This window comes from Agelaius tricolor, unplaced genomic scaffold (assembly GCF_023055355.1).
Source record: "Agelaius tricolor isolate 1412-34295 unplaced genomic scaffold, bAgeTri1.0.p SCAF_11, whole genome shotgun sequence".
Classification (NCBI taxonomy): domain Eukaryota; kingdom Metazoa; phylum Chordata; class Aves; order Passeriformes; family Icteridae; genus Agelaius; species Agelaius tricolor.
In genome coordinates, this window is record NW_027269271.1 from 26,364,683 (window position 1) to 26,381,377 (window position 16,695).

Genomic DNA, 16,695 nt, shown 5'->3' on the forward strand with positions numbered 1-16,695 from the left:
TGTAGTCATCTTTCACCTAAATAATGAATGTATCCTTGTGTCTGCACCAACCTCCAGGTACCCCTTTTCAAACCAGCATCTTCAACTAATCTCCCAGCCAATGTCCCTCTTCCAGTCAAATTTTGTTAAATGTTAACAAAAAATATTAAATGTTTAAAGAGCATTGTGGCCATAAGTGAACTCCTAACAGTGGCTGCTGTAGCCTACACAAAGCATAAAATGCATGACTAGTATGTGTTTGCTACTCACACTCCACATGTCTCAACAAACACACATGCTGCTCATGAACCATTAAAATTCCTTCTGCAACCACAGAAACCAACTTTTCAAGTTTTTCTTACCTCTCGGTCCAACTCACAAACATCTTGGCCAGTTACAAGGCATTCCCAGATCTCCCTGGCACGATTCCAGCCCAAATAAAGGGTGGCTTCTTGCAGAAAAAATGCCAAAAATTTTAGATGTGCCTCCAAATACTGAGAAAGAGGAAACAAAAACTCAAGCTTAAGACTTTTCTTTCTGAAACAAGTACTCTGAACATTCTATTTTTTTTTTTTTTTGCAAAATTAGTTGTCAAACAACAGTACACTTTGAAAAGCCTAGAAACAAACTGTTTTTGAGATTTATTTCTATTTTAAACATACTTTGTGGTTACCTTTCTAAAAACAAACACTGAAGTCTCCTTGGATTTGCTCTTACTTTGCTGGTGGTGATATTATTTGACACTAAATCAAAATTAGCGTGGAAAAAATAATTATCAAAGGATTAGCAACAAACTACTATTTTTGTGTGTGGCTTCTATGTGCTAATTAGCAAATCTGTTGCAGGTATTAAGAGCTTCACAACACACTCAAGGGTATCACCTCTACCAAGAACTGAAGCTGGTGAAGAAGCTGGAAGCTGCAGAGGCTTGGCAACAACAGATCCTAGGATGGGGAGATCTACTTTGCACCAGGTAGAAATTTTGCTGAGGAATTTTGTAATTTTGTGTCATGTTTACACAGCTTTATTCTATATAATAACGAGGGTACAGCAAGCTTTCATATAAAAGTAGTAGAACTATAAATAAAAACTAGATTAATTATTCACCAGTGAATTTCAAAACTGAAATAAGAAGGTAAAGAAATCCAGTACCTCCCGGTAGGTGTATCGGCCATCCACCAGTGTTGCTCCCACCAGCCCTCCTGGGCCTGCCACAGATGCAGCCAAACGGTGACAGGATATCAAGCTTCCTGTCACCAACTTCACTATTTCAAAGTTTTTCTTTAAATCTTGAATAATGCTCTTGGCAATAAAATAAAAGAGAGAAAAGATGGTTTTAAAAAGATGGTTAAACAGGGACATGCACACAGCAATTTGCTCTTCTACAGATGCACATCTCTTAGCAGAAGGAGTCATGTACCCCCACTCAGAGTCAGCTGTTCCCTTACCAAGCACCCAACCCCCCTGATGTTGGTGTTTTCAGCTTGTGCTGAAATACAAGTGCTGCAGATTGCAAAGTCCCACACCTCCACACAGCCACTCTAACAGCACTCATGATTGCTGGTAGTTTAGTCTGTTTTCCCAGAGTCAATGTCAATTCAATTACAAAGCAGCTGGTCTAAACATTAGCCATTGTTCATTTCTTAACACAAACATGCCTGTTAATTATTCTACAAAAGCTGAGAATAAAACAAATTAGTCCTGACACAGCAAACAGATTTATACATACACAAACACACGCTCACAAAGGGACAGCACAGCACCTCCACTCCAACAGTCTGTTTCTGCTACATCACTAAACTACTTTTAAAATTGTTTATTAACTATTTTTTTTTTCTAAGTTTAAGCTTCCACGTTTGGCTAAGCTACACAGACACAACAAAAGTTTCAACAATCTTGCCAGCATATAGCCTTACCTTGTCTTGTTTTTGGTAAGTTTGCTTAATAAAGGAACGCGTGATTTCGTGGAGCTGACGCAGGGCTGGCACCACCCACACAAACTGAGGATTATTGTGCTGGGACGACTGGCAGCAGGAAAGGTAAAAACAATTACACATCTGGTACGTGCTCAACAACAGATTAACCTTCCTCTTAGACTCCTGGAAGCCTAATGATATCTGTTAAGGCTGCTGTTTCAAAAGAACAGCTACCACCTCTGCTGGCTTCAGATACTTGTTCCTGCTCTCTTTTCAAACACACTTAAAAGTGCCCTTCTTCACTTTCTACAACAAGTCCCTTGATACACACATATACCATTTTGCTATCCCTATTATTAAGCCCAAAGTGCCAGCTCCTTGCTAAAGAACATGCAAATTAAGTAGCCAAAAAGAGCTCAGTTGCACCAGGGAGAGATGACAACCACCACCTTCCTCAATTATGGGAGATTAAACAGGTCTAAAAGGGCATAAAAGGGCAAATCCAGTCAAATGATATCACTTACTGCAAAAGGAAGAGCAATAGAAGAAAGCATTTCAAATACTACTGAGGCTTAAGAGACAAGAAATTTCTGATTGGTGCTGCAAGCAGCTCCCTGATAGGAAGCAAAGGATACTTAAGCTGCATTTTGAAAGAGATCCTACGAAGAATAACCCTCCTACCTCATTTTTAGAACTGCTCATCACTTTTCTGGGAGGCTTCATTTTCTGTAAAGTTTGACCACACAGACCAGCACTGAGGTTGCTTGTTCAGAGAAGTGATGTCTGGTTTAAACACTGACAACACCCAAATACCACCTACACACTCAGAGAGGCTGAAGGAACCTAACCATAAGAGAGCTCTCCACTGAAGAGTCCCTCACAAATTTGAGAAAGCTGCCTTGACATTACATTCCCTCCCAGTTTATGTCTTCATTTCCCTAATCAAGGGAAATAAGAACACCATGTATTTTAGAAGTCTGCTGTATATTTACCCCAATCCCTTCTAGTTTACAATCACAGCTTTTGTTAATGTTTCCCACTGCAGCATCTATGTAAAAGCCCTTGCCAGAATATAATTAAAAGGAATGAGATTAAGAAAGCATAAGAGAAAATCCAAAAGAAATAAAACCCTACAACTTTCAGATATTGAGAACCCAAGATTTGAAATTCATATTCATGAACACACACAGAAGTGTGATCAATATCAAGAACCAACATACTATACCTCCTAAACATCTAAAATCCTCTACAGATACTGTAACACAGACAAAACCTAATTTATCATTAAAGAAATGAACAATAAAGTACACGCCTTTGTCTTTATTTACAGCATACTTCAAGCTGAAAAAAGAAGACAGGAGCATTCCTGCAGGCCTGAAGAAAAACTGCCTGCTATGTGAACAGTGCAGGAGAGAATATATGCAGTCTTTTAAGCCATGCACATCTCTGCTGCTGCCAGGAAACAGAACAGGCAGCTTTGGAATGGCTTCTTTATGTTACAGGAAAAGAGTTAAGTATTTTACTAAAATACAAAACTACTACAATTGAAATATTGATTTGCATTTTGAGACTTAATGGTCATGCCAGAACACATGCTTTACTCAAAATAAACTAATCTAGGCTTTCACATGAAAGGGACAGTTAAAATACTGACATACCTTTACAGTGGTTCCATTTGCAAATTCTAACCTTGGGCCCATCCTGGTAGTTTCCCATAAACTGATCACTCCTTGTGCTGAAAATTTGCTTAAAACAAAGGCAAGAGACTTACTATGAGTCTCGTGATCAACAAAGTGGCTCACACAAAGCCTACCCCTCTCGAGGACTCCCCAAGGTAAGAACTTACAGATGGGACACACAATTTGTGCATCTTGAAAGAAAAGGGCAACATCGAGGCTAGATAAGATTTCATTTTGGAAAAGATAAAATAATAAACCAACCCTCTTGATATCCTCTATGCATTTGATGATGTAGCTCCTTTTGATTGCCTCTTTCACTGCATAAGCATCACTGAGGATTGTCAGGTGTTCCTCCAAGGCCTGCTGGATAAGACTACACGGTAACGTTGGAAGATGAGCCAGCTCCCAGAGTACCTCCAGAACCTGCAGGAAGAAGGGCAAGGACAGTCAGAACCTAGGAAGTACAGAGCCTAGCAACATTTAATAAACAAAAATCTACATTTAATAAATCAAAAATCCAAAAGGAAAACCATCCCCTTGCCTTGCCAGTGGTTGTTTCCACTCGTGCTTCTCGGCCAATGCGCCCAATGAGGCTCAGCAGCTTCTGCCTCACTCGGTCACTCTCTGTCTCCCAGCTCTGGACAGTAGAGAAATCAATGTTAGAGCATCTTATCAGATTGTTACATCTCAAGTGTACACAAAAATATAATCCACATTTGATTTACTGCAGGAAAATCAAAATACAAACAAGCATGTTTCCACTGTAAGTATTTCCTTCTTTCTTTTGCTGGGAGTTACTGCACTAATTTGCTCAACTCTTTTTAAAATACCATTAGGGATTAAATATAACAATGAAATCTCACTTTAAGTCCCTTAGGACTGGCTATCTAATGTACTTAAAATCCAAGTCAATTAGCAAAACAGTAGCAGATTAGGCTTCTGGGTTAACATAAAAGTTAAGTGGTTTTTAATAGCAAATTTTACATTGATATAGAAAAATACAAATGTATTCAAGGTATTTGCCTTTCAGTAGGCTGGATGCACAAGCACATCTCATTAATTCTCTTCCTAAGGGAGGCAAATTCATGTGAAAACTTACCTTTTGGATTAGAACAAATAAATGATTGAGCTGGTCAGAGCTAAACTTCACAGCAGCTGCAGCAATAATGGTGTGTATGTTCTCAATTACAGTGGAGGATTGTCCTGACTGAAAAGGAGGAAAACACAAGAAGGTAGGTCTTCAACACAAGCAAGCCAGATAAAAACCTTCATGTAAGCATTATCCTAGCATTATTCACACTAATGAGTGAGAATAGCAGCTTTTGACATGGTAGAAACACAAGTTCAGAGTAAATTGTCTGTGCTCCTCATTTCCCTGGCTGAGAAGTCTTTGGAAGTAATTCTAAAGGAGGAAACTACAAGTCTGCCATCATTACAGCAGCTTTAAGCTGCTGCAGTGGCAGCAGTGCAAACATCACCTTTTCTATTGCTTGGTGATGTTCACGTGTGAGGTGTCGAATCTTTGAAACTCTTCCAGGCTTTACTCAAAAATGAGCAATACAAAATCTCCCACACGCATGGGAGCACCATGGTAACAACAGCCAGAGAGGGGGAGGAAGTATTGCTTTTTATTAAAGAACAAAAGTGAGGGAGCTAGAATCACATTTCAACTTTGCTAAGCATTAAAGACTTGCTACCATGCCACACAAACTGCAGACCTGACAGTGTTCAATGAGTTTAGTCTAAAATATCAACATTTGCACAGAGAAGAAAACCATTTCCTGCAGTGGAAGATTAGTTTCTTGTCAAAGTTTCCATGTGTCACTTACATAAACACCCAAACCACCTTCCCTACACAGTAATAAATTGAATATCTTTAGAGTGCCAAAAGATCACTTGTCAGTCAATTATATGTCTGTACAGGAAGGTAAATGAGAATGGAGCCCACTCTCTTTCAGTCACATTCTGACTTTAAATCCATACCTCCAGCCACAAACATTAATATCCTAGTTTGGTCTAGACAAATATTCCTGTCACCTGTTTCAGGCTGACAACCTCTTATGCCAAGTCAAATACTTCTGCAGTCCCTTAACACTCACTGCAAAGAGCTGAACTTCTTTACAGGATTTAGCAGCTGTGATACAAGAAATTGCCACAACAATTGATTTTACATGGTAAAGGAAGAAGTAGAAGGAAATCTTCACACTAATTATACTGCTAAGATCTCAACATCTCCACATTGCAATGGAGATGTATAGATTATTTTTAAAAATCCCTTAATTTGAATGTTTGTTTGTAGGGCAGTCTAAAAGCACCTGCCTAGCCTTGACCGCTTACCTGAATTCTCCAAATTTTAGTGAGTTCATCTAAAGATAATTTGCTGCCCAGCAGTTCAATAATTCCCTTTATACGATCACAGTATTGTGCTTGGTCTATATTACCTGTGAAACAAAGAAAGGCAACTCAATGAATACATTTCAAACAATATTAGATACATGAAATTTATATAAAAGAACGAATTATTTTAAAAGGGAGAACAAAGCTATCTTCATTTGGAAGGTCTTTCTTTACTGTTACAGACAAGTATCAGTACAAAGAAAAAGAACAAGGCTGTTTCTATTTTTATTTTGTTTTGCTTCATACATCTGAAAGTACTCCTACAGAACGTTACTACTTGAGGAGGAAAACGCCTCTTTTCTCTCTTTTTTAGAGGCTAACAATATACAAACTTTGAGTAAAAAACCCCAAGTACAGCAGAAGACATCTGCACAGATGTCAAACAGAGGACTAGATGATAGTTATAGAATTTGCAGGATTTTACTTTATTTTGGAGACAACAAAACCCTTGAATTCTGGTTAATAGTGCTCATTAAAGTCTATTGAAAGGGAGAGATGAGATTTTTAAATTTAAGTAATTCAAAGCACGTGCCAAAAGGCTTTGGGAGAGTTCTTACCTTCCAGAGCAATTGACAGGACCGAATTCTCCACGAGCCAATTCAGCAGTCGGTCTGTGTCTATTGCATTCTTCACTGACTTGGACACAGTGCTGTCTTCTATTAATTTTGTTACCTAAAAATTGCAAAACGTAAGATTTTAACAGAGAATTCCCACCTGCATCACACACATAGAGTGAAATCTATTCCAAAAAGCTCATGATGAAGCTTAAGTGTGAATCCTGCAATATTTTGAGTACAGAAAGTGTTTGGGATTTTTTGGGTTGGCTGTTTTTTGCAGGGTGTTGGCTTTTTAACTTTTTGGTTTTGTTTTTTAGTAAGTTGTTTAAAGGCAAATTCCTAACCAGAAACACCATGTCATCAGTCTCTGATGCAACAGAATCTTATTCTCAGTTTGACATAGAAAAGCTGGCCTGTACTGCCAGGTATCTTTCTACGGATATGCCAGAAGTAGGTTATCTCAGGCCTCTGCTTGTTACACTCAAATCAGTGTCCTACTTTTTATCCAATACTGAACTGATACAGGCTCCTCACTCGAGGGAGAAAAAGCACTTTTCTGCTAAAATCTTCAAAAGCTGCACTTTTATAAATTCACCATGGATACACATAGCATTTATGATTAAGAACCAAACAGCAATGAGGTTTAACATCTCAATAGTGTCATAAATAGAGAAGGAAAAAAGCAGCAAAGATGGACTCTGAAACACTATAGTGTCTACATACAACTGTAATAAAAAATACAATACAAAATACTACAATTATGTAGTGCAATGACATGACATGAGTGGACTAAAACATCAATACAGGTTTTAAGTCCCATTTGGTTTCTTCTTCTGTTTCCTCTCAGTGAAAGAAGAAAAATGGGATATATCTCAGGATGCGCAGCATTATCCCAGAGTGAATATTCAATGGATAGCATAGACCACTGCTTACAAATCAATCTAAAATTGCATTTCTTAGAATAGTGCACTTCTCAAACTGTGTCTAACTGGGAGGCCTTGCAGTGGCTACTAATGCTATAAATAACTCCTGTTATATTAACTTGTTTTGGTGTTTATTTTGAACCGAGCTTTTGCTAAGGCAACATAACTTGCAAGGAGATATTGCAACATCTCTTTACTTAAGGCTGTGGTTTCAGTGGCTTATTAACAACCCATCCTACCCAAACCCATGCTCTCATGCACACACAGAGCCAGACAAAAAGCCAACCTACCTCTTTGAGGGAATTCATTTTTGCACTGAAGTGGGGGGATTTCAACATGCGCAGCAGAATGTCCAGTCGCAAGTCATCGACCGCCGTGACCAGGTCAGGCTGGAAGCGCATACACAGCAGTTTGATCCCAGACAGGAGCTCAGGGATACTCACCAGCCTCTGTTTGAAACAAAACAACAAAAAAGGGACAAACAGAGGCATTGGTATTTTTGTTATTCTGCTATGGGTGTCAGTGACTCACAGAGAGTAGGTTTAGTGACCAAACAGACTGGTTAATCAAAACACAGTACCTGGTACATATGAAAGTATTGCTTGTGCAGTAGAAATTTTAAGATAATGAAACCTTTGGTTAAAGCTTCAGATTTGGTACATTGCTCTCCTTTGGTTCAGCAGCCTATGAATACTTTCTTGTTTGAAAATAACTATTTATAACTAAGTAAAAAGTCAAGACAATTTAATAGAACTGAATGCCAAATTTAGGGTAATGCAGGAAGTAGCCACAAGTTACACAGCCACTTTACTACCAAATTCTCAGAAGCAAACAGCTATTGCAACAGTAATATGAATTTAACAGACTGCAAGTCCATAAATATCTTTGAGTCAGAGAAGCTGCTGCACAAGGGGACCAACAAAACAAAAAATTTGATAGCAACAGCAGCAAAATATTTAAGAAAGGGTCATAAACCAGGTATTTACTGAAAAGGGTATTGAATGGAATTGGATAAATGCATTTTCATTATGTCATTCAGTCAGAATTCAGAACAGGCTGTATTCCTGCCAGGGAGAAGAAAGCTATTGTTCTAATTTACACTGACAGCATTTCCAAGACACGCAGGAAGTTCTTCCTAAATATTTAATATGTAAAACATTACCTTGTCTTTCAAGTCCTTCTCTTCTACATTCTGTACATATTTAATCATTTTATGAATGACTGGATCCAGCATGGGCTAAAGAACGTGAGAAAAGGCATGACAATCATTTTAATGCTTCCTGAAATCAATTGCATTACTCCAAAGACGTGACTGCAGCAAAAGGAAATACTTAGCTGAAAGCTCACCACTGCCTTAGAGAGAAAGCTACACCTACGACAAAGATAAAGCTATCTTGGTAGCTATGTCCAGGAAAATAAAAAGCAATTAGAGTAAGAACCCATTTCAGACCACTGTAATGCAGGTTTGCAAATACAGACAGACCAATTGACCTCTAAAAACACATCAGTTATTAGGTACATGTGCTTCTCTTACTCCCAGGGGCTTCTAAACTACATCCTCTTCAAATAAAGTCTTTCAGTCACTTAAGTCAACAGTTCTTGGTGGTGAGGGCAGGAGTGAGACCTGGAGTACTTTTGCACATACAAAGAGATCCCGGTGAATTTTTTTCCTGTACCACAATTTTTGCAGTGTAAACTCTCATATCCATGTCCTTCATCTTAGCCAGAAAGTTAAACTGAAAGCAAAATTCATCCTTCCGGCTGGATTCTTTCCCCACATGGTTTCTACTGCTGAAGCTTACTAATAGCAGTGGTAAAGCTTCTCACTGCTGCAGATGTAGATACATGACTACAGATAATTGCTTGGAAAATGTATCTGAACATTGTCTGAACCCTTTACTCATCACCTCAGCGTGCTCAAAATGGTTTTTGTACTTTCTGCAACGTGAGGTTTGAAGGCTTTTTAAATTAGTCACCAGTTTCACACCAACACAGTTGGAAATTAATTTTCAGTCCTCTTACAAGTCATAACAAAGACATTTTACCTGTACTACAGAAGAGTTAAGATACTCTGCACAAACTCCAAATGGTTGAACCAACGCAGAGATTGCCTGAAAGAAAGACAGCAAGTATTTAGGTGCATATTTAAGGAATCTTTTCATAGTAATCTATAGATTAAAAGGCAAATAAAGGTGAACAAGTATCATTTATATTATGTATTTCCAGTCACTTGCTCTGATTGTTTTTGGTGTGCAAGTCCTTTACAACAACACATGGTTTAAGAAAGATTTACTCTATGGCACGCTGTAGAGTATGTGCTATGTATTATATATGGCATACAGTATGTGTTATATATTTTTGTCTGAAATAAAAAATGCCTTCCCAGTTTTCACTAATCTTGGTCCTCTCATCACTCTGTTCAGTGTTCTCTGACAGATCCTGTTTCAGTCACAGAAATAAACAGACGGAAAGGAACATATCACATTTTGCTTGCTCTCTACAGCAATCAAAAGTGTGAATGCAAAATTTAAGGTTAAAGCCATATGGCAAATTTCTTTCCCAAAGCAATACGTGGGAGAAAGCTTTTGTAAATGTGTCATATACATGTCAAGATCTCTTCAATGCATGATTTTAAAGTGGTATCTATCGTCAAGAAATTAAATGTATAAAAGCATTTGTTTGCCAATAAATAATATCAAAATCAGTTTCTTTTCATACTGGATCAAGAATTGTGGAACTGAGTGTGCAGCAGTGCAATCCAAGGCCCAAATTAATGACGCTGACCCAGATTTCCTTCCTAAGCAAGCAGTTATTAATCATTAAACAAAGTCAAGTCAAAGTTTCTATTACAGAACTGGCATGTATATCAAGGTTTTCCTTATTCTTCTGTCAAGCTCACATATGAATCTATCTGAATACAAAGCAGAAAATATCAGTACCCCAAGAAAAGAAGTTGAATTCCCTCCAAGTGGCATGTCACTGGAAGCAGACTGATTTTATACTGGGGGACAAGGTTCCAGATGACATAGTTTTCCTTTAGCCTCCTCATTCTCCAAAGCTTGAAAGAATTGGAAGTCTCCTGAATATAGGTTAGGAAGCTAAAACTAACCAAGTTAGACTTCATCACCAAAAATAGCTTAGCTCTGTTGAACCAGTCAGTTTTAAGACACTGCTCTTGAAAAGTTGTTTAGGATTAGACACTGTCTGTCTTCCTAAGGATTTTTTCCCTTAACAGTGATTTCTATAATAAATGACAGAAGTCAATTCGCTTGCAGCTAAATGCAGCTATGGGTGCAGTAAACAGAAAACCAGGGACATACTGATGAGCATACAACAAAACTACTTTGATTGATGTCTAAACAGAAGGCTGAATGCTAGCAGCAAGGTACACTAATTTCTCCTCTTCTCTGTGAAGTCTTAATTGATCTTCAGTCAGGACTCCTATGTACAACCTCATTTGACCTCCAGCCTGACAGCACTTCTCCAGGGCTCTGTGGGAGTGCTGCTCTGGTACCAAAGAAAAGGTAAAAGCACTGCCAAAAGGGCCACTGCTGGTTCTACATGAAAGGTAAAATGGAAAGGGAGAAGTCTCATGACAGAAGATGGACTTACCCCAAGTTCAATATCTTCAGAATTGAGTTTGGACTGAATTGCTGAAAATCCACCCAACTCCGCAAACTGAAATAAGATAATCAGTATTACACAGTGAACTCCAGTATTTTATCTTTTAAATAAGAGATTATAGAAAATATTCTACTGACAGTTCCTGAGATGCCAACAAGTGTCCTTTACCATGGAACATCCCATCCAAAGAAAGCTTTATATTTTCATGGGAATGCAGGGGCGCACTGGGGAAGGCAATGCAATTATACATGACAGCAGGGTAAGCATCAAGCTAGAAACTCTGTCCTGAGTAAAAATGGACAGAGGGAAGAAAGGTAGACCCCACACAGCAACAGCTGACTGGACTGGCAGTTTTGCCTTGGGGAACCTTTGATTGCAGCCTCAGCTGGGCTCTCAAATTCCTCTAGTCATAGATCCCATGCTAGGGTAAAGGTGCTCAAGGGAGAAGGCAGCAACTCAACAAGCTACATTTCACAAGGCAGGATTAAAATCTCACGCTATTTTTTTTTTTGTGGCTGTCAGAGAAGTGATGAGTGAAAAAACAAGGGCAAGGTGAGGGGGGAGAAGAAATTACCCCTGAAGACCAATGAATTCAAGTGACAACAGTTCTGGTTTACATTTACCTACCCTGTTTACCAGATCCACCAGCCACCCATGAGGTTCCTTGAACAATAGAATAGGAACAAATTAGCAGCTGCAGCATCAGTGCTAAACATTTGTCTTCTGAAACAGACATTTGGACACACATTCACCCCACCAACCCACGCCTCAAATGGATGCACTGTTACACAAATAAAACAGTGTTTGTAACAGCTCCTGTATTAAGTGTAGCTGGAGCTCTGGTTGGTTCTCATGAGCATCATCCTGTTTTGGACTCTGCCTGACATCACTGCCCATGTGCTGTGGCAACAGATCACATTGTGGCTGCTGACTCACAAGCAACTGTATTTATAGCACTGTAGCAGTGTGGAACATTACTTCCCCAAAGCAGCGGATGGAGAATTTTCTTTCTACAGCCACAAACTTGTTTCCTGAAGGAGAAAGCAACTCCACTGATGCTGTTTTGGACCCACTCATCTGGAACCACTGTGACAAGATAGTGCAAACCTCAAAAACTGCCTCCTTGCCAGTGTGTTTGAGTTGAAGATATTTTATCCTTGGCTGTCAGAAAAGCCTGAATTCTCTACTAGAACTGAACACTTGGAGTTATCCTGGTCATTTCACACTCAACAACCAAACAGATGTCAATCCTTAAATACACAGATCCACTCGTTGTGTGCTTCATGTCTAAAGCAAAACACAGACTGTTGTGCTACTTTAGACATGAAAGTTCACCCATTTCCAAATGTAGCCTCTAACAGAGAATTGGAACAATTTGAGAGCACAAATTAATGTCTACAGATGAACATACACTCCACATCTATTTGCAGTAATTCTTGGTGACATATTTAAACTTTGTCTTACAAATACTACACAAATAATCTTATCTGAGACAAAGACATCCACCCTAAAATTAGTTTTTAGGGCATGGCCATGCTTACCTTCTGAAAAGTGGATATGGGTGAGACAGCATGCATGTTGCCCTCCCCAAAGACTTCTGCCCAGTTTCTCTGGCACACCTTCATTCGATTCTTGAAATGATATTCATTGTCGGGATTAAATGCCTTCAAAGAAAAGCCCATGGCAATGAACAGCTTGCCTTATAGTACTTTCAAAACTTATCTTGATAATGGCTTCAGCTGAGCATTCTCCTGGCTGACAGTTAAAGACCTAGCAAAAAATAAAGCTGAATACAAGCCCCCTGCTGCTGCCTCTCAGTTCTCAACACATAAAGCATTTTGAAGCCTTTATACATCCAATATCCAATAACCACGTGAGCCAGAGGTCCGTAAAACAGAGAACTGAACTCAAAGCATCAGTTTTAAAAAACAAACAGCAAAATGACAAAAATGTGATATATATTTTTTTAAACTGCCAGTTTTCAGAAGTTTTGAACAGCACCCACTCCTTTGAACTGCATACTGGAGGTAAAATACCTGCAGCAAGCAATGGCTGCAGATTTTAAGACTATGAACTACAACTTAAACAGCTGGAGAAAGCATCAGCTGCATAAATACACAATGCCAAATACCCAGATATTAGAAACTGCATCAGAGGGTCAAATACCATTGTAAGCACACCAAGCAGGCCCACGGGGATAGGATCTTGTTTTACTCTCTCTGCAACCAGGTCCACCAGCAGCATGAGCATGTTGTAGATTCCTTCATGGATTTCGGTTCCCCACTTGTGAACAGCGCTGGATGTCAACAGCTAACAAAGAAAAAATAAAAGCAATTGTTTAAAAGTTTGAGCACAATCACAAACAAGGACAAATTTATTAACTCCTGTGACTCTTTTTCCAGAATAAATGTTTTCTTGGAATGCACTCATCACTATTTGGTATAGTTTTCAGATGTTCTTTCTGCACTAATGGCTTAAGAGTTAACTCAATTTGTAATTTTGCAGAAGAACACCTTAAATCACAGTTTATGACAGAAAATAAAATCTATCTAAGCGTTTTCCATTTACATGCACTAGGAGAGATTGTAACCTTTGCAAAGAACAACCACTATGAAATGAATCTGTCTGCAGATTGAACACACAACTATTAAATCTTGAAACAGGCACCATAAAGCTGCACTGATTCAGCTGAGGTAACCATTTACCAATTCACACTTTTTGAGCAGCTTCTATTGGAAAATAAAGCACGTGTACCAGGAGAAAGAGGTATTTAATGCTGCTCCCACCTACTGAAACATGTTCTTTAAATCTGGTCTCATGGTTGTTTATAAAGGACACTTGGCTGCCATCTGCAAATTCATTTAATTTCTGCTTTCAGATAAAAAACTTAATAGCTTAAATACAATCACTTTTTGTACCATTAATAGAGTTTCTTGTAAACATTTCAGCAAATTGTACTTCAGCACATCCTGAATTTAGATTTCTACAGATTATCCTTCTGAAGAACAATCTACATTGTTTATTTCATATGCAAAAAATACCAAGTGATGTTAAACTATTGTATGTAAGATTAGTACTCTGATAATTAAATGGAAAAAGAACTTTTCCCTTAAATTTCTGCCTTCCTTAAATGAAGTAATATTCTCAGTATCTTAACACTAGGACAAAGTAACTTTTTAAAGGGTATGTATGTTTTTTTTATACATATGGCTCAAATACTAGGCAGGAAATTTAGGCAGTACCTAAAGTGGATGGAATAGTGGGAAGTCAATTAGTTTGGGGAGCTCTATAAAGCAAATTCACAACAGCCCAGAGAAACACAGGGCATTGAGAACTGAGGTGAAAGATAAAATTCCAAATGGATTGTGAAAAGAATTTAGCAACCCTAGTTGAAGTTGGCCAGAGTTACAGAATTGGGACCTTGTATGATTTAAATTTAAATTTCTATGATTTTAATCTAGGAAAATATTTTGAGTGTGATTTTAATCTTAATAACCCATTCAGCTGTTGCCTGAAGTCTGGATTACAAAACACTATTTCCACCACAAACAACACAGAGAAACATTGAATTGGCCTACTGTACCTACTTACCTTTTTAAATGCTTCGGGCATGCATCTGTCCATAAACCTCTTGCAATTCTCATCAGAATCAGAAAGACCTTTACAGAAAAGAGAGTCCTTTTTAACAGTATTTTAAAAAATTACTTTTTAAGATGACATCAGAAACCTTGTTGCAAATTTGAGGGAACACCAACCCAAATTAGCAGTAGTAGAAGTGCTATTGGTTCCTTCATAACTAGCCTGCATTTAAAGCCACAAAAATCATGATTTGAGAGAACCTGCCTTTCAGAACTAAGAATTCATTTCCCATTACCTTTTACAGGTTTTTCAAGCATTATTAGCACCATAAGTAACTGGTAAACTTCAGAGTATACAATTCATACCTTACTGATGCTTCCCAGCCTCCCACCAAAACCAAATTAAAGCACAGCCTTTTAACACAGATTGGAAACAGAGAAGCAAACCAGAACCACTTAACAACTTCAATTCTTCCAAGAGATTACAACATTCCTTTAGTCTGCCATCAGGCATGACTGAAAATCTATCTTGTACTCTCATTATACACCAGTTGTTGGGTGTGGTGCCTCCATAACACTCTTAACCCCAGCCAAAGTACTGAATAAGAAGAGGCAAATTCAGATCTAATGCAATATAAGCACTTCACCAGGGAAAAGCAACCACTTATACAAGAATGGTACAGCAGGGATTGAGATGATAGCTTGCTTTTATGAATGGAAAATACCCAGCACAAGAAAAAAAAAAAAAGAGTCAGTAATTTAGCTCTGAAAAGATGCAATTCCCACAATTATTAGAACATAAAGAAACATGTGTGCCATTTTTGAAAAAAAGTTAAGTAAACAGATTACTTTAGAGAGAAAGAAAAGAGATCAATGATGTTTTTACAGCATTGGGTAGAACAGCTCACTGTTAAACACTTTCCCAGAGATGTGATTGTTGTGCAGGGTGTAAGAAAACAGCAGCAAGATTAAAGTGAAACACACAACTGCCCAACACCCTCTGAACAGATAATCTCTGTAATTGTGAAAGGGAACTTACCCAGTCTGGCCAGGTAGGTGGATGCAATTAGGCACTTGCCTAGAGACTCCTCCCTCTTGTAGGGTATGGACCAGTGATCTGTCAAAACTCTGCTCTCCAGCTCGTACAAGTTGGTTGTTGGAAACTCAATCCCTTCACCAGAGCAATTCCCATTTTCATCGTTTTTCTGCAAAAGTTCAAGCGAAACAGTTTCCTAGACACATTAAAGGGTTTAGAAAAGGCAGCTGTGCTTGTAACAAGCATGTCAAATTCTCAACCCTGAGGCTGCTTGTGTTTTTCAAAGTAGAATTGAATATTTCAATTTGAATTGAAGGGATTACATACCTGGCTGTATTTCATGGAGGTGATAAGTACCATGTTTACATAACTAATTGCTAACTAATTGCCAATTTAAGCAGCAAATCTTGTTCCATAGCATATCAGATCCTAGAGCCAGGTGATAAGTACTTCCAGTCCCCGGGAGACTGTAGAGTACAAATTCTGATCTCCATAGATCTGCACATTAATCCTCTGTTCAACAACTCCTGTAGAATATGGGAATAGTTTACTCAAAGGGAAGTCCATTTCACCCCATCACTCTAGAAATACTGGATACTGTTTCAGTACATCAAGATTTTCTTTTACTAAAGAAAAACCTACATCAAATATAGTTGTCCTACAAGGTAATGTAATTATCCTTCTCCTGAAGTCATAATGAGTTACTGGCAAATATTCTGGAAGGTAAGAGGGAAAAGGCAAGCAGGTGACTGCAGCTAAGCTTTACAGGTTTCCTTGCTAGGGGCACTAAAGAGCAGCTATTTCTGTGTACAGGACACAGAATTACCCCTTGCTCTCCTCCAAGTGCCATATGAGGTAACTGCCTCAGCAGCGCCAAAGAAAGGGTAGACAAGTTATTCATTTATTTTCTTTTGTTTATTTTTTAACCTCTCATAGATGCCAGGTACCCAATGTGTCAAAGAGTTCACATGGACTACCTTTCCCTGCCTCCACAAGAGCAGGCCAA

General features: G+C 38.5%; 1 protein-coding gene across 4 annotated transcripts in view; it reads right to left on the reverse strand.

The window, feature by feature from the left end:
* USP24 (ubiquitin specific peptidase 24) overlaps positions 1-16,695 on the reverse strand; it is a 62,021-nt gene that overhangs the window by 33,667 nt on the left and 11,659 nt on the right. For all 4 annotated transcript variants that reach the window (XM_071436816.1, XM_071436815.1, XM_071436814.1 and 1 more), the window contains exons 2-18: positions 15,693-15,858; positions 14,667-14,734; positions 13,242-13,385; positions 12,617-12,739; positions 11,703-11,738; positions 11,064-11,129; positions 9,497-9,562; positions 8,614-8,688; positions 7,742-7,900; positions 6,529-6,643; positions 5,912-6,015; positions 4,674-4,781; positions 4,116-4,211; positions 3,836-3,997; positions 1,896-2,003; positions 1,132-1,281; positions 342-473 (exon numbers count right to left, since the gene is read on the reverse strand). In XM_071436816.1, coding sequence (XP_071292917.1) covers positions 342-473; positions 1,132-1,281; positions 1,896-2,003; positions 3,836-3,997; positions 4,116-4,211; positions 4,674-4,781; positions 5,912-6,015; positions 6,529-6,643; positions 7,742-7,900; positions 8,614-8,688; positions 9,497-9,562; positions 11,064-11,129; positions 11,703-11,738; positions 12,617-12,739; positions 13,242-13,385; positions 14,667-14,734; positions 15,693-15,858 — 1,878 coding nt within the window. The remainder of the gene's footprint in view (positions 1-341; positions 474-1,131; positions 1,282-1,895; positions 2,004-3,835; positions 3,998-4,115; positions 4,212-4,673; positions 4,782-5,911; positions 6,016-6,528; positions 6,644-7,741; positions 7,901-8,613; positions 8,689-9,496; positions 9,563-11,063; positions 11,130-11,702; positions 11,739-12,616; positions 12,740-13,241; positions 13,386-14,666; positions 14,735-15,692; positions 15,859-16,695) is intronic.